The following is an 18,235-nucleotide window of genomic DNA, read 5'->3' as shown; positions in this document are numbered from 1 at the left end:
TCAAAAAGGTGTTGATCTTGAAGCATATCAATATGTCATCACCTGTTGTGAATGGCTATAATGGGGCAAAATTGGATTACAGACCTTTTTGTCTGTCAAGAAAACATTTTGACAGAGAAAAATGTAGTTATGTAATGCAAATAATGGCTTAAAAGATAGACATCAGCAGGAAATAATCACATAATAAGATGGCAAATATTTGACAATGAAAAGCTGTAGTTTACATAAATATCTTACTGTGTTTCTCCAGAGTCTGCTTTTATTCGGCAAGTAGAGTTGCACAATATAGAATAGCAATCGCCATGTCGACTTCAGACTCTGCAGGATAGCAAACTCAGAGCACTGCAATATGTGGGAGGATATTATAAGAGTCATGGTGTAATTGTATGACATAGTCAACTTGTTGGCTGTACTCTAAATAACCTTAATGTCCACCTAACCAGTATCTGAGATAGTAAAGGTCGTGGTCAGTGATAGACATGTAATGACCAAGGAAGAAAACTACCAAAAACTGTGAGTTGATCGTTATGAGTTTAGTCAAATTGCAACTTTATAGTAGGATCTTAATTCCTTACTTTTTTAGGTTAGTGTTCACATAGATTTTTTAACTACATTTAGAAAAGATATTCTAAATGCCACAGTTATTTAAGAAAATAGCCAAAAATGTAATATATTTGGGTTCATGTCTTAGAAAACTCTTCCTGAAGGTGCAACACAGACATAAGCATAGATGTTGCCACCTTGGTTCTTTATTGCACTAACCGCAACAAATTTAATGTGAAATATCCTTACAAGAACTAGTTGTTATGTCAGTAGCCACAATAATTCCTCCCCTAAGCAGGCTACCAAGTACCAGGATCAATGTGCGATATACATTATAAAAGGCCCTATGATGATACAAGAGTGGAGACAAAGTAAGCTTTTATTTTATCCGTTTTTGTCCCATTACATCAGTGTTTCTCAACCCTGGTCCTCACCGCCCCCCTGCTTTGCATGTTTTAGATGTACCTCTATTCCACAACAGCTGATTCAAATGATTGCATCACCATCAAGTACTGCAGAAGCCTGTTAATCACCCAGAGATACAACTCAGGTGTGTGGCAGAAGGGAAATACCGAAAACATGTAGGATAGGGGAGCGGTGAGGTCCAGGGTTGAGAAACACTGCATTATATCCTTTGATGAGATAATTGTTCAAGCTTTTTAGAATGCAACCGACTGTCTGACGTTGACCATAGAATTATAAGCATCACTAATTATCTTTTTTGCCAATCCTATCAACTTCTTGTTGAATTTTGCCATTGTTGAAAAGCTCAGTTTATCAAAGCCTCAGAAGAAATAGTGTGTTAACAGATGAGAGTAGTAGATCTTTCTATGTCAGATCGTCTAGATAGCAACACGAAGGAAACTATGTGAGGAGGCAGATGTGACCAAGGTCATGACCTCGTTTCACAATCATAACAGTCAGACCTGAAGCTTTGTCAGAACATCCAGCAGGATGGCTTTCAGATCGTTTAAGTCTCTCATGACTGATAGAACTGAAAACCTGAAATGTTGATATATAACAATCTTTATTTCATAATGTGCTACCTGCAAAATTAGGATTTTTAACTATTTCTTTGATAAGTTGCACTGTTTTTAGGCACATCATAGTGCACCATCATTACCTCATTACCTTTTAACACTGTTTTAAACTGACCAAGCTTTCAGACATAATAAACAGCAAACAGAAGTAACTATTTAAATGTGTGGGTATGAACTCTAAATCCACATTAACTTATCTTGAAATCTAAAGCTTACAGCTAGTTCAACAGGAAAAGAGACCAAGGTGGATTTCTGAAATAACTCAAGCACTGTAGCTTTAAAATTTATATTGTCATGTCTGTACTGTTTCATATGGAAAACGGAAGTAGGAGGTGGGGCACTTCCTACTAACTTTTTACTTTTTATTTGCATAGAAGGTACTCCTACATTAGTTTTTCTGTTTCTTTTTTGTGTATCTGCTCTGTCTTCTCAAACTCCCAATTGTTCTTCCTCTTTACTCTTGCAACATGCATCCTCTGTATGAAGAATTCTGCTGTACCTACGTCAGGGGTCACCAACCCCAGTCCTCGAGGGCTACCATCCTGCAAATTTTAGATGTGTCTCTGCTCAAACACACCTGGATCAAATAAACTGCTCGTTTCCAGCCTATTGCAGAGAGGAATGAATGCTGGTGAGGGAATTCAGACATTTTGGAGCAGAGGTGAATCTAAAAGTTGCAGGATGGTAGCCCTTGAGGACTGGAGTTGGTGACCCCTGACCTACGTGATCGTTTGAGTGAATGCTGCAAATCTACAACTTAATTAAATGTAAATGATTTTCTTCAATAGAAACCTTTTTCAGCTAATGTTAATAATGAGCAAAACTTGTTGCACTGTTTGGTAAATAGGATCAACTAGTATGTATGTATGACTGAACTGAAATGACATGTTGTGAATTGGTGCTATATAAATAAGCTGATTTGAATTTAATGTGAACCTGAACTGAACTTGTAAGAGGTTTTTAAGTCAAAGAAGCTGCTTAATTGAGTTGCCATTGCACACACACACACACACACACAAAATATATATGAATTACTACTTTGACCAGAAGTAGTAATTTCTGGTTAAAGAAATTACTACTTCTGAAATGCCTAAGAATGGCATATTTCATTCTTAGGATGTACTTGGGCTTAATCACCAAAATAAACATCCAGAAAATACCAAAATACTGAAACACTGTTAATTTAAATATAGACTAAAGGACCATTTGTTTATAGCCACTTTTGATTAGTAACTGGACAATCATAAAGTGAAGTCCGTTTTCCCTTACTTCACCACTGCAATATATACTTTTTTTTTTTTCCATTTTTGTCGTTTTATTTTCCATCTGTAAAGCAGAGGCCCCCTCAACCCTGTCATACGTGCACTGTCATCAGGGCATGTATGACCCTGATGACAGTGGTCATCAGGGTCCACTGTCCTGCATGTTTTAGATGTTTCCCCAATGGTTACAAATGGTTGCATTAACTCATTTGCATAGCTCCAGTTGCTGCAGAAGCCCGTTAATCACCCATTTACTTAAGCCAGCTGTAAAGAAGCAGAGAAACACCTAAAATCTGCAAGACAGTGGGGTCTCAGGACCTGGGTTGGGGACCTCAGCTGTAAAGCACATAGACATATACATTTTAGATTTTATCAGAAAACAACATTTAAAAACCACCCTGAACTATACTTTTATGTTAACGTTGTCAGCAATCCTTTAATTATTTATTAATCTAAAATAAAATAAAAAGATGACATGTGTATGACTGCAGCCACAAGACAAATCTAAAAAAGTAAGAAATAAAAAAGAAAGAGAAAAGAAAAGAAAAACAATAGAACTCTGTCAAAAATAATCAACATCTGTTGGGATCCTCATCATTTCAAAGATTTTTTTTGTCTGGGTGTTGAGGACAGAGGTTTCAGTCTGACTGGTAAGACTCCTTTGATTCATGACTCTCTTGGCCTGTCAGGCCTCATGATTTAGACTGTAGGATCTGCCTTTTGGTCCATTTTCTGGTCATGGTGATGCTTTAGGGCTGCCAAAGTCATTCTGGATTCCAGATACAGCAGGCTGAGGAAATCCTAGTCCAGTTTCTTTAAGTTCTGAGACATTTACACCATCAGTCCTGGGTGTAAGTGGTGTGCTAGCTGATAAACCTATTCCTGTGGCTACTGTATTAGATGGAATTTCTAATACTGCTGGTTTTAAGGCTGAGTGATGGACTTCTGGTGCTACTTCAGTCACTAATGAGGTTATCTGAGTAGGTGGAGGTGAACTTATAGATGTCTGAACTGATGGTGCGGCTTCGGCTCCAGTCCCAATGGTTCCAGGTGCAGCTTCAGCCTCGGCTGCCTTTGCATTCTCTGCAGCCTTGCTCTCCATCTCCTCCATCCTTCGCTGCACCATCAGAGGCATCAGCTGCACATACGTGCCCATCAAGCGGTGGTTTGTGCGAATCAGCTTCCCAGCACAGTTGTCCACACAGCGCTCCTTGACAGACAGACAGTAGGAATGTTAAGCAGAACAAAATATTGCAGTACGGATATGTTATCTATGTCTGATTGCCCATGAATCACATCATCTATAATACAAGTATTTTATATAAATATACATCAACTCGTTTGTAACATGATGACACATGTTACAAAGGTAGCACGTATCAGTGTATTTAGATGACGGGGTTATGATTATGTCTGCTCCCAGTACCTCGTCCATTGTGAGGTTCCTGTAGTTGAAGTTACTTGTGCAGCGCTGGAAGCAGATTTCAGTCATGCGGTTGTAAACCAAAAGGAAATCCCGCAGCTGGAAGAAATGCAGTCATTCAGAATCACCGTCCACGTCTCTATTTACAAATCGGCGAGAGGAAAATCAACTTACATTTCTCAGCTGCTGGTCAGGATCCATCTCAACTGACTGGGTGGTGAGCCACTGGTTTGCTAATGTGTTCAGTAAGCTGGTCTCTAGATCTTCGGATCCGAGGAAATTCTAGACTTACCAATGCGTGACTAACTTTAATGGATAAAGTAAAAAAAAAAAAAAATCCGTATGTTCAGATTTACTTTTAAACCTCTACGTCTAACCAATTACACCTGAAATGAGCTCATTCACATGAAGGATTTTAGTGGCATGACATTCACATGCGAGCGGCCATGTTTGGAGCAAAGATCGCCTCTGCTTGTGAAGAGGTTTCACTCTGCGGCTGTTTGAACAAATGAAAAAAATAAATAAAAAAGGTTGGTGTTACAGCAAAACCAGTCCAGTTTTTTTTGTTTGTTTTTTTGTTACGTATATCCATCATGTATTCATATATCACTACTCCTGTAATCGGTATTTGAAAAACTTTAATAAGATATTAAACTAAAACGTTCTTTTAGTAGTTTCTCTTTTCAGTCTAACTTATTTTATTTATCTTATGTTTATACTTATCAAATACTACTCTAAGTCATATTTAGTGGACCGTGCTCAATTTCAGTTAAAGGTGAGCACTGGATTAATGAGTTAATCAGCTATATCAGATAAGATAATTCATTAATTCCCTTATTGCATTTTTTTTCTTCATTAAACTTAGAAATGACACATCTTTTGAATTGCAGTGTCCCTGCACCTGGCTAATAGTTTGAAAACTTTATGGCAGAGCCCTATTTAAAAGTTGCTTAAAGCAAAATTTCTACTGGTAGAATAAATTAGTAATAATGAATATTTATGAAATAATATTTATTTTTGTCAAAGATACCACAATCGTTTTAAGGAGAAATCACAATTCTCTAATTCTAAATATACTATATATGAATATGAAGTAAATATATGAACAATTACTTCATATATTCTGAGAATAACAGAAGTAAATGTTGAGGCCCTTTTGCTCAAATATTATCACTGATATGGACTCATTAAATCAAACTACCATAACAACAATCTTGACTTCTCTATCAATATTTATTTATTCAGGGAAGAACTAAAGGTACAATTTGTGTTGGAAGGTTAAGAGTTTGATTACTTAACTCCTCATTCAAAAGATCTAAAGGGTATACTTAAAATATTTTTGAATTTTTGAATGAGGTGATGAAGAGTTAATATATCTGTGGTGAATCAGTGCCAAATGTAAATGAGATTGATCAAATAAACTCAGCATAAAACACATTGATATTTTTACATTAAAGTTGCTTTAAAATAGTAGAATTCTACTTTTTGTCTTGGTTCCATTTCAGTTATTGCAGCATCCTCTTGGATCAATCACACTGGATTTAGATTAAAGAAAGACCCAAAGTGGGACTTTGGGTCTTTCTTTAATATTAGAAGAAAAAAAAAAGTCACTTTTACCCAAAGCTCTGTTCAAAAATCCTGAACTATTCTCTTCGTGTTTCTTGGTGACCTTTGATCACAGGTGTCCAAACGTTTTGAAACGAGGGCTACATATGAAGCTAAAAAGTAGAAGTGAATCACAGTTTTTAAATCACTTTTGTTATGTAAAATGCAAAACACAAAACAAAAACAAAAAAAATAGCCCTAACCCTATTGTAAAAATAAACAAATACACAATATTTTAATTAAAAGTATTTGTTTGATTTCTATACAGATATTATCATTTTAGATGCATTTTAGGCTATAAGAGCGCGAGTCCCTCTTTTTCTTTTTTAAACTCTTTTATCTAAGTTTTAAATATTCTGCTTTCGAGTATAAGCTACTGGGTGTTTGTGGAACTATGCATTAAACTCTTATTCATTCAGTGAACCACTCAAAACTGCCTCCTCAGCCAAGCTCCCACCCCACACTCTGCATACTCCACTCCTCAACCACACGCCACCTGCCAATCATTCTACAGGGATTTGTCAGCAACTGACCAATCGGCGTTCGCAATTGGGACGCGCGTTTGTACCAGGAGAACGTTTTGGCGACATATTTTCTATAATACCGGAAATTTACGGGAAAATGCTAATACGCGAGCATGGCGGGGAAAAGAGATCAAATTGCCAGTTTCCCGGCCAAAACGGATATGATTACATTTCCAACAACCAAACAGAGCCTGTAGTAATGCAAGAAATGGATAAAGGCCTGCAGCCGACCTCATGACCAGTTGAATGAAACTGTTATCGACATCAACAATCACGCTTGTCTGCACTAAGGTAGTAAACATCCCATTTTCTTTTTGTCATAACGACACTTATTTATAGTCAAATCAAAGATCAATAGGTGAAAGTAGTTATGCTTGATTTTATGTGTAAATTCCAATGGTAGCTCTGTAGAAGCATGAAAACACGTGGTGCAGAAACTGCGTGTTTACATTTAAGAACATTTTTATGCAACTTGTTATTAAGCATTTTCCGCGAGGAAGATTTTCACAAGCCAGTATTAAGTCATTACTCAACCGCTTTGTAAATGCAAAATGCATCTGACACAGCTTTCACACTTGCGTCCGATGATGCTTGGTGCCCCTCATTCTTCCGCTGGCTTGCAAAAGAGTTGGGTTTTTTTTTGCAAGCCAGCGTTGATTTTAATTAAGTTGTTTTTGATAAACAGACTTTCCATAAGACCTGAATGTAATATAATTATTTGATTGTGGTACAAAATGACGGTATGTGCTTGGAAAATACGTATCACCCCATCTTTAAGTCTTCCACTTTAAGACTATTTTAATTTGTCTGTATCTTTTTTTTTTTTTTTTGATAATTGAACATTTCACTATAATTTGTTTGAAGTATATCACCATCATCAGTCTGGTGAGATAAATGTGAGCTATTCCTTAATTGTGGACTGCTGTCTCATAAAATCCTTCCAAAGGCTGCATATTGGGCACCTCTGCCTTATATTCTTTGAAGGTGTGTTACTGACAAGCAGACTTAGTCTATAGAGCATAGGACTCATAGGATATAAATCTGGCATATAGTCACAATGGTTTTGGGTCCTGTTTGCATAACATGTCAGAGTAATTTAAATTAAATTGATTAAATATGTTCTCATTTATCAAAAAGGCAGCAATTTTAAAGATGTGCTATTGGTCCTCAATCATAACTAGTCATCCATATGTAACCTGACTGCTGTTACATACATTAAGGAACGACTAAAGGATTAAATCACCAATAAAAATTGGATCGTGTCTACATTTACGATCAACTGGGAACTTTTTTGTAAAGCATTATTCATTAATTTTTGCTGCCATGCAAAAAGTCATCAGAGTAATTTAAAAAGAAACAATTCAACAATAGAGAGGCACAGGCAAGACAATCATAAATTAACATTACACTGGCAGTGGTGTTTTATCACTAGAAACCATTAGACTGGCTAAAAAAAAGTGGCATAATTTTTTAACTGGTCTTTTGATCAGTAGCAACATGACAAAATTATGTACAATGAATAATTTGAAATCTTTCAAAAATCACTCAGCTTTATTAAACAATATTAAGCTTGCCAAAGACAAGCTATTATCTTGGACAAATAATTAAATATTTTTGAAAACTACTGATTGAACATCCTTCCTATAAAGAATAAAGTAACATTTATTTCTCAATTTGTACAACACAGTGGAATAAAAATGTTATTTTGACATTTGCTGCTGCTGTTCATTATAATAAATCACTGTTTCAAGTCTCGTCAGAGAGCAGCATCTGCGCACATTAAGCCATCACTGTCGAGTGTCAGTGGCTCACCTTCCTGACACATACCTTTGTTTTTTGTAAAAAGAGGAAAGGACTTGAAAGGATTTTCCTGTCACCTTTCATCGTGCAATCATCTGCTGTCGCAAGAAACTTTAAATCTGTAGCTCAACCAAAGGAAGCTGGGATTAATCCTGTGCCTCGGGGTTTCCGAGAAGCAATGTCATGTAACGACTGAAACTTTGACAGAATTCCTAGCAATGGCGGCTGTCTTTTTCTGGTAGTATATATGTTGGCCTTCACATGTTGCAAAATGTTGCTCATCAGACACTTCTTAGAAGTTGAATTTACAGAGCATTGGAAAAGTATTTGCAGCTCTTAAACTTTAGCATTCTGCACACAAACCCACAAACTTTAATATGCTTTTTTTGGGGGGTAATGTTATGTTATAGGCTTACACACAATAAAACTTAATTATTAGTTGAACAAAAAAAAAATGACATGTGGTTTTAAAATATGAAAAATCTGAAATATTTTGGAGTTTTCTTGGATTCATGATAATATTTGCGAGGCCTGTCAGTTTAGGTAGATCGACATGTGCTGGTAGGTTTGCAGTTGTGACTTCTCTCTAACTACTAGTATGTCTCGGACCTGTGCGCTGCGGTTCTTGGTCTTTCTGATGCGTTGTGGTAATATTCTCACAAACCTCTGAGAAACAAGGCACGTAGACTTATTTTGCGATTGTAAGAAATTCTATTTGTTGGTTTTGAAAGCAGTCGGTTGACTTACTTTTTGTTAAAGTGCATCAGCGTAAAGATCCAAATGCTGAACGTATCATTTAGAGTTTTTTTGCTTAAAATTTTGAAAACCATGAATACGTTTGGTTCCTATTCACAATTGTGGGCTAGTTTCTGCAGGTTTATCTTTATCATATAAAATCAATCTTGAATAAGAAACAAATTTAAATTTGCAGTTGGAATAAAATATCTTGGAGTTCAGAGGATGTGAATCCCTTTACAAGACATTGAATCAAAATTTTCCATGCAAAAAGGGCAACTGTTATGAAAAGGGGACTTTTACTTGTGATTGCATTTCATTGTAGCTTTCTGTCTATCTGCCTATAATGCTTAGGGGTCACATATAATTCATAAGTGTAAAATAGGCTCTTATCCCTTGAAAAACTGTCAACAGACATTGTGCTTAAAGGCCTGTGAGTGCTGAGTTCACCTTCGAGCTTATGCTGTCAGTAGACACCAGGGCAGTAAATTGCTCTGCAAATTGGGGATTACAGAGAGGAAGACATTCATTTAAACATCTGGAGCATTAGCTCAGACTGTAAACATAATGACCTTTATCATAGCTTTGACAGGGAAAATCCACCGTGGGTGACATTTGCAGTTTAAACAGTGTGACAATTCTCCCCGTGGGGAAGATAAAAAAGCAAACTGCTATTTATTGTCATCATTATGTGTTTGGTTCCAGTTTCTATACTGTTAGCTTAATTTTTTTAGAATGATTTAAAAGTTGGTTTGGAACAGGAAGGCACAGTTATTCAAACTACAGTCACCCACACCATGGAAAACAGAAATACTTTTTTTTTTTTTCTGCCTTCATACTTTTTTATGAGACATCTTCTGATGGACGAATAAGAGACATCAAAGGAGTGAAAGTTCTTCTGTGTCCTGTGATGATTCAATCTTTTCCCTGCGTTTCACAACAATTTGCACTTTCCACATGGTTCTTGACCTCTAAATGTCACTCAGAATTTCCTCTTTCTTTTTTTAAAGTAGTTTATTACAGAGAAAGCATAGTATGTTCCTGTTGCTCAATATGGAGACTTTAAGAGGTAGATTGTCTGTGTCAAGGAGGAAATTTCTCAACTCAGCGAAGCGTGGAGAAAACTGAAGATGATAGTTACAGTTTTTGCTCTGAAAATATGAAAATAATTTCAAATTTCTCTAGAGTACAAGTTGAAAAGTTTGAGAAAAGTAATATAATACTTAAATATATAGTTAGACACAATCATGGTCAAAGCTGTCAGTGACTTGATTTGAGCAGCTCTGAGTGTTTTCTACCTCTAAAAGCTCGATACATATATTCCCATTGCGATCATCACAATTATCTTTTCTGTCCTCACTTTCTCGATCTTCACCCCAATCTCTTCTCCGTCCTTCCTCGCTCTCTCGTAAGCCATCCCATCCCACATTGTCCTTGTCCATGCTGATGCCTCTCTCTCTTTCCATCTCCTCTGCCTCCTGGGCTATCTGTTGACTGTTGAGATAGATGCTGCTGTGAGAGACCATGACACTGGTGTCTCTGGATGGCAGGTGAGCGTCCACTTCCGTGTCCACCTCTAAGAAGGCGTTCAAGGGAGACGTCGGGTGCTCCGCCAGCGGATCGTGTTTCTTGTGGCGTCCTTGTGCCTGGCCTTGCATGTGTCTGTTTTTCTTGCGATTCTTTGCGATCTTCAGATCCAGTGAGGCGTAATTCAGGTCGGACTCTGGAGGCTGGTTTTAGAGAGAACAGATGAAAATGTGAGACATTTTCTTTCTCCTTTTTGCTTCAGACACACTTCTATTTTTGTAGCGCTTGTCTAGTTTATTTTTAGAACAATTTCTTCTCAACAGCGCTCACTGGTTTGCAGTTCCGCTGACCACATTGTGTTTCAGAGATGCTAGCTGCCTTCCGTTCTGAAACGAAATCTGTCAGCATGGTCGCAACGTGACATGTACAACAAATAACATGCAATGATAAATTTAGTCTTGTGTGAGCAGAAGGACAAATATACAACCAGTTTTCAAGTTTCTGCTATGGAAAAACATTCCCACAGAATGCTGCCACCTCCAGGGTTCACAGCAGGGAGAGTGTTTCATGTGCAGGGTTAGGTTCCCTTCAGACGTTTTACAAACAGTTTAATTTTGGTCTCGTCTGCAGAGCGCTGTTTTTCACATAATTTGCCTCGACCAGAATTGTCAGTGTTTAATTGCAACTGCAAAGCTCTTGAAAATAATAATCAATGTGATTTATTTCAAAGGGCATTTCTGAGTGAAATACATGCAAGTCAGCTGTATGATTATTACAAAAATTAATGAGCAGAATCAATCATAAACAAAGCCCCCATCCTATTAGGACCCTTGGTGAAGATGTGTTAGGAATGTAAAAAAAAAAATATTTTATTGCAGTAATAAACCTTTTTCACAGCATATGCTGTGTGTTTTTATTTTGTCACAGTTTTATGTGTTTTTAAGTTTCTGGGGAATTTAACTGAGTAGTAACTTTCTTGTAACCATTTACTGATTTATGAAGCTCAACACTTATTTGCCTGAATAGCATGCTCTCTTTTTTTTTTTTTTTTTTTTTTCGTTTTTCTCCAATGCTGACTAGTGGCTCAGAGAAATGGAGCAGAGTATCTTGTCCAGTTTATATCATTTTGACATTTAAGTAAATGTATTTATTGTTTTCTTATTTTGTAAAAACCGTGAAAGGTGCTGGTAATTCGATATAAGAAATACTTACTTAAAATGGGACTAAATAAATCATTTTAAATATACTTAAATTTACAAATTGATTTTCATTAAAGAAAATTGTGAGATTATGCTTCTGCAGTAAAAGATTGATTTATTAGGTTTTATTATAGGTGGCGAAGAATGTGGAAGGCCCGTAATTCAAAATGTTAATTTGACTAAACATCACATTAAGTCTTGGGACTATTGTAACAGTTGAACTAATACAGTATAAGAAGAAAACCTTCACACTGAAAATGTTAGTTTACAGTACATTTTTGTTTATAGTTTCTGAAGCAATGATTTCATTTCCACCGAGGGCAAATGAAGTCATATTTTGTTTTCTCAATAAAGCAAGGACCACCGCTAAGGTGAACTTCAACAGCATTTAAATGCCGGCTTAAATTGCTAGCAGAACGACTACAGAATAAAATATTCATCACATCTCAGCAAAATGCCACTGGTGAAGAAACTACAAAGGTACAGAGCCATCGGTCACCTTGAGGCTCCTTTGAGTACAAGAAACTGTGGTGGGGCAAGTTAAAGTCGGTCTTTTCATGAAAGCGCATCTGTAACAAAAGCAACATTTAAGTCAAAGCAGTGTCAGCCGTGTGCTAATGCTGCTGACTTGAATTAACAAAGCCCCGACAAATTCAAAGCAACATCAAAAATGAACATCATGCCCAAAACAAACAAAAAAAAAACAAAACAGAGGGAAACTGGAAGAGTAAGCCCAATGGCTTTATATTTCTGACTCTTTGCAACATTATTTTGACTTCTCGGTAACTGTGACGATATTAAATTTTACTGATAAAGGACAGTTAAGATTATGTCATATAACTGAAATGGATGACTTCTGAATTATAAAAAAAAACAAAAAACAACTGTTACCTTAAGACGATCTCTAGTGCGCTGGATGGACATCGTCTCGTAGCAAACCTCTGAAGAACCTGCCGTAACACACACTTGTAAGTTAACTTGACTTTATTTTATTTGATTTATTTATTTTTTGACAAAACTGATAAAGAATTCTAAATTCCAGTTTGTGTTTTAAAGGAGTCTCTGTTCAACATAGAATAATCCAATTCATAGCTTACCAGCCCGAATATTTTAAAATGTAAGCAAGATATTATCATCAGAATTGCATCTAATTCCTTAATAATAGGAATCTACTGCCAAAATTGGAATCCATAATTCAGATACCAGTTCCAGTGGTTTTAGTCTTGTTTCCTGTTGTCCAACAGTGTCCATACTGTACTAACAGACCATATTTATTACACTGGATGTACATATCAGAAAAGAAATTCATTACACTGGATGTACATATCAGAAAAGAAATTCAAGGTGCAACTTGTTTCTGATTCTGGAGTGCAAAATGTTTGAAATAATGATTGTGAAAAGCAAAGCAAATTTTGTTCAAAAACAGGAAAACCATTCACAGCCTTTTTTCTTTTTAAACCATTCTTTTTTTTCTTCTCGATTGAGTCATACAATCATAAACACGTTCATAGATTTCCCCTTTTTTAATAGGTGCCAGAAAGCAGATTTGTGCTTACCACGTCTTTCTGTGCTGATGTTGCCATAGATTGGATTTTCCTGTCGCTCATGGTGATTGTGGGGATTTTCCTGCTCCTCTTGATGTCTGACGTTACCAAAATATTGCCCTTCGATTTGTGATAGGCTGCAGTCAGATATGAAAAGACCAGTTTTACACTTTGCTTGAAATAGGAATTTAATGCATGTTGAGTTGAATTGTATTTTCTACAATTAAGTCCAATTCCAAAGCGAATTGAAAATAAACATACGTTTCTTCTTCCGAACTGTGTGGTTGGCAGCAGTTATGTGGTTCTGAGTAAACAAAAAGGCAACAATTTATAGCAAATTTTAAACAGAAAAAGCACAAAAATATGTGGGAAAGGGAATCTTTAATTTACCTTTACATGAAATGTGTCTTTGTCTTAAGCAGAAGATGATATTCAGACACACAGAGATTAGCAAGGCCAGAGACACGAGTATCAGGGCTACTGACATGACAAAAAAAGAAAAAAAAACAAACTTGAATCTGTGTTGAAATGAAGACTAAAATATTTATAAATGTACATCTTTACTTTTTGAACTGTCATATTGAAATCATACTTTTAAGCTTGTGACAAACACCCAACAACTGCGGTCTAAGATTCTTAGCCTGAAAGGAATAATGCAGTTCTGAACAATAGGTGTATCTGTACCCCTGTTTTTTGTGTTCCTTTATCTTATTCACACAAAAAAACAAGGAGACAAGTTAGGATTCTTTATTTAAAAATCTGATTTTTATTGTGACTTTGTGCATATACCTGTGTAAGAAATGGAAAGACTTTTCATTGCCACTAATTTCTTTCCTGTGACCTTTTGTCGTGACACGTTTTTTACGTTTACTCAATTTGAGATTTGGCCTTTGCGACATTCACATTGAGGCTAATATTTCCTTGAATTACGAATATATTATAAAAAGTATTTTATCTTTCTGCTGTACAAATTTAAAACAAATCCTCTTACCTGTTATTCCTTCCATTGTCCTTAACTAAGCTAGTTGTCTCGTTGTCTCCGTTTTCCTCATTCTATGGGGCATCACTGCGCTCCGTCTTGTACTACACTGTCTATTTTTACCCCGCCTCTGCTCCCTCTCTGCTTTCACAGCGCTTTGAAAACTTGCTGCTTTTCAGTTACAAACAGGAAACAATGTAACCTCATTTTGAAGCAGATTGCCTCAATGCCATTTTGGGGAGTAAGAATATAATTTCATCATATCATCTAAACTTAGCATAACATTTGATCAAAATGAACCAAAAGGAGGACGTTCCAGTTTGGTTACCAAAGCAGATTGTTGTTGTTGTTGTTAAGACCAGATGTTCAGTCAGCAAAACCTACATATTTTTTTTTGTTTTACTTTGATTCTTCATTATATTTGCATTTTCACGGTGAGGATGCAACTATCAGCACTCGCCCAAATTTCTTTTTCTACAGTACAGTATCACTTTACTATCGTAAAACTGCAGAGATGCTGTATCTCGAATTTATATCTTGCATGCACAATAGCTTGTGGTTTTGCAAGTGTGGTCGGAAAATCAGAAGAAAAAAAAAAACTGCTGTCGTGAATTTTTTTCTCTGTAAAACTAAATAGGAAACTGTGTGTGTGAAAGTACATGAGGCTGTGTTAGTATATTGGGACAGCATTTGGGTGAGGTTGCGAGAGTTGGGGGGTGGAATTTATGTAGAGTACATTTAATTTTTATTCAATTTTAAATGACCAAAATGATTTGCAAAAGAAGAAGGAAAAAAATATACCAGGTTTGATCGTTTGTGGTGAATATGTTTGCTAGCCTTTACGTACATTGTGGTTTGTGGTTTTAGCCCTGCTTTGTCAACAGAAGTGTCAATTTGTGGTAGCTGTGGACAACAGTGGTCTTTGATATTGAGCTCCTCGTCTATTGGCAACAAAAACAGCTACATCAAAAGACCTCACTGGGCTTTCAGGCGAAAATCCCCATTCATAAGTTCCAGAAAAGAAAAAGATTTGCAGATTTGACCAAGTCAGGCCCAAAATACCAGCATTTAAAATGATCTTCATTTAAAGTTCAAGATTCTGAGAATATAATTTTGCTGGTAAATGTAACACGAATCCAGAGAGTTGCCTATGCACTCAAGAAATATAAAGAAATTAAAAAATCTGGATGGAGGGTGGGAAAAGTTTGCTCAGTCTCTCCTCCTTGTTGCTTCTTTTCTGTTTTCTTCATTAATGTGCTATTCTGTCTGGTCTACTGTTTTTAACTTCCTTACTCCAAAGTCTTCTGTATTTCCAAGCAATTCTGCCCTGACAGATGAGCTGAGGATATTGCTTCCCAGTTTTCTATCCAGTGGGACTTGGCTGTGTTTCTGGAGGGAAAGCAGCTCATTGATACAACAAACTGTTCTCTCTCTGTATGTTCTGGACTGTTCCAGGAAATAATCAATAAACATATCAAATACCAGAATCATGGGGTCTATATAGAGATATACAAATAATTTTTTACACCTTTAGGAAGAAATCTACTCCAGGACAAATGAGATTTTTCACTTTTAGATTATTTAATTTGACCTATATATGTGCTATCTTACCAAGACACCTGGGAAAAAATATCTGTCAGGATCAAAAAATTCACACATTTCTTTGGCACGAATGACGCATGGATTTGGGACTTTTACTGATAAACATCTGAGTGACAGAGATCCTGAAGCTCAGAACAAAATTGCTCACAGGACTTGCATGGAGAGTCTGATTATGGGATGTTTTTTTTTTTTTTTTTTCCCCATTGCATTGCCTTTGGGTGTTTGTGTTTTTTTAAAACATTTTTAAGAAGAGCGCAAAAACCGGTGCTTGGAACCAGACAGATTACGTCATGATTGTGCTAATGGGTTTGGGTACTGGTAAATATTGTATGTGGTTTTGAATGTTTATAACTACTATGACTGAATACCAATTACTGGTACTTTTCTTGTAGGAGAAGCTTCCAGTAAAACAAGGATTTGCCATTTGGGCCTCAGGAGGCACAGTACTCTAGAGCTCCACAACCAGGGATCTTTATATATTTTGTTGTACTAGCTTGAAAAACCTGAGTGTTATTTTTCTGCAGATTTATTTTTATTTTAATAGGAAACAAAACAAAAAAAAATCATCTTTCCAATCATTATCTGCACAATGCATTTCCACCAGCTGTGGTACGATAAAGCAACATCAAGTGACCACCGGACGCCTGATGTCTGAGTCCTTCCAACTTTAATCAAACCCCTGGAGTCATTGTTTTAAAGCCTGATTTATAGCAAGAAACCAACCAATTTCAATAAGCACTACAAATTATACCACAAAAAGAAGGATAATTGCTGAACAGGGCACGGTTTCTCCTAGACTAGATGTTTAACTATATATTAGTAGTGTTATATGTATGTTTTGAAGCGTGTTGACCATAAGTGCATTAAAAAAAATCCTCAACAATTATTCACACTGGCACACCTAATTCTTGTTTTTGAAATTATCGAACTTGTATGTTGTTATTGTACACAAAGAAAATATGACATTCCAGCTGAGGATGACCACCTTACAGAAAGTACAAAATATGAATGTGTTGATAAATGTCATGTAAAACCTATATATAAAATAACTTTCCTCCATATTCCACAACAACCACACAAATTATTCTCAAACAAAGCACACAAACACCATAATGCATCAATAACACATTATTCACTGGGGTTTATTTTGTTCATTTATTTAATTTTAAATTTGATTGAGTAGGGACATATAAAACTTAAAACAATGTTAAAAGAAAGACTTGTCCTGTCTGTACAACTGCATATTGGTGAAGGCCTTGTAAGGCTTTTAGGAGTCAACTTTTGAGACTAATACAAAGAAATATCTAAAATTAATAGCAGAATTACACTTTAGTACAATCAAGAGATGACCTGTAAAGCTATTCTAAAAATAATGTGAAACAGTAACCTCAAACTTCAAAGAAGAAAGAAAAAAATGCATAATACGTGTAAGCAGTAAAAGTTCCTGAGTTCACATGTTTGTCTCTGAGCCATTTTTGTATATATAATGAAAAAAGTCTGGAGGCTAGTCAATTGTTTGCTTACTGCTGGCAAAAGCTCTTACTGATCAGCACTCAGTGTTGAGAGAGTGTGAGTCACTCTGATTTGGAGTGGTATAGGTCACTGAAGGAGAAATGTCCATCCTACAAAAAAGAACAAGAGCAGGAGTATTGATGTGTGACGTTACGGGATAGACAAATTCAGAGTGAGATCCTCTATGGTAAAATATGGGATAACGTTTTTAAACTGTTTGATTCAAAATCTTGATTGGGGATAAGAAGTTAAAAAAAGAAAGGTTTATTTTTATTTTTTTTTTTACCTGTTCATCATTTTTGTCCTGTAGAGAATGACAGCTGCCACACCAAATGCCAGTGAAACGATGATTAACCTGAACAAAGGATGAGCCAGCTGGTTTCTAAGAATGAGAGTGGCGGAAGAGTTCACATAAACTCTTTCTATATTTTAATAAACATGTCTAAGTGTAGCTCACTTGTTATAGAATTTACATCTGAGTAGCGCAGATATAAACTGAGTATGTGAAGGACAAACTTTGAACCTTTATATAGAAAGGAGAATGGACATTTTTCCTCAAAGACATGATCTTGGAGACTAACGTATCTGTGTACATGAGCATAGGTGGGGCTCACTGTCTGGAAATCTGTCTGTACCCAAAATTGAACGTTTAATATAATAATAATATATAGGAAAGAACCTATAATTCTTTCCTATATATTCTTTCTGTACTTTGACGATAGTTGAAGGTTCACTGCTTAGCAATGTCGTCAGCTTGTTTTGTGTTGAATGGCTTTTATCTTGAGTTGACTGTCAAATCAATTGCAAGAAATAATGATTATGTGTTTAACATCACTCTGAGATGAAATTTCACAGTTAATACAAAGGACTGAATATTAGTAGGCTGTGATTCTCCTACTAATATGACGTTGTGTTGAATTTTACAAGACACAACTGTTTT

The 18,235-nt window shown here is 36.1% G+C and overlaps 2 protein-coding genes and 1 long non-coding RNA gene across 4 annotated transcripts; all 3 read right to left on the bottom strand.

Moving 5' to 3' along the window:
- Window positions 1–2,050: 2,050 nt before the first annotated feature.
- Window positions 2,051–2,976, bottom strand: LOC107836714 (uncharacterized). Its single transcript, XR_001662658.1, has 2 exons — window positions 2,303–2,976; window positions 2,051–2,082 (listed from the first exon to the last, which is right to left on the bottom strand). It is a non-coding gene; the product is annotated as an uncharacterized LOC107836714 (long non-coding RNA).
- A 278-nt stretch (window positions 2,977–3,254) lies between these two features.
- On the bottom strand, window positions 3,255–4,764 carry timm10b (translocase of inner mitochondrial membrane 10 homolog B (yeast)). Its single transcript, XM_007555760.2, has 3 exons — window positions 4,443–4,764; window positions 4,272–4,367; window positions 3,255–4,055 (listed from the first exon to the last, which is right to left on the bottom strand). The coding sequence occupies exons 1-3, from the start codon at window positions 4,467–4,469 to the stop codon at window positions 3,582–3,584; spliced, it is 597 nt and encodes a 198-aa protein (XP_007555822.1). The 5' UTR covers window positions 4,470–4,764; the 3' UTR covers window positions 3,255–3,581.
- A 4,896-nt stretch (window positions 4,765–9,660) lies between these two features.
- LOC103140546 (uncharacterized) lies at window positions 9,661–15,472 on the bottom strand. Of its 2 annotated transcripts, none has more exons than XM_007555748.2 (6): window positions 14,194–15,472; window positions 13,593–13,679; window positions 13,464–13,506; window positions 13,215–13,339; window positions 12,550–12,608; window positions 9,661–10,662 (listed from the first exon to the last, which is right to left on the bottom strand). In XM_007555748.2, the coding sequence occupies exons 1-6, from the start codon at window positions 14,207–14,209 to the stop codon at window positions 10,168–10,170; spliced, it is 825 nt and encodes a 274-aa protein (XP_007555810.1). In that variant the 5' UTR covers window positions 14,210–15,472; the 3' UTR covers window positions 9,661–10,167. The 2 variants fall into 2 exon arrangements, with proteins under 2 accessions (XP_007555810.1, XP_007555801.1); XM_007555739.2 differs by having other exon boundaries at window positions 13,593–13,682; window positions 14,194–15,470.
- Window positions 15,473–18,235: the final 2,763 nt, after the last annotated feature.

The sequence above is a fragment of the Poecilia formosa genome, unplaced genomic scaffold (genome assembly GCF_000485575.1).
Source record: "Poecilia formosa unplaced genomic scaffold, Poecilia_formosa-5.1.2 Scaffold3, whole genome shotgun sequence".
Lineage (NCBI taxonomy): Eukaryota > Metazoa > Chordata > Actinopteri > Cyprinodontiformes > Poeciliidae > Poecilia > Poecilia formosa.
The sequence above is the reverse complement of the archived record's forward strand: the minus strand, read 5'-3'. Positions and strand labels throughout refer to the sequence as shown.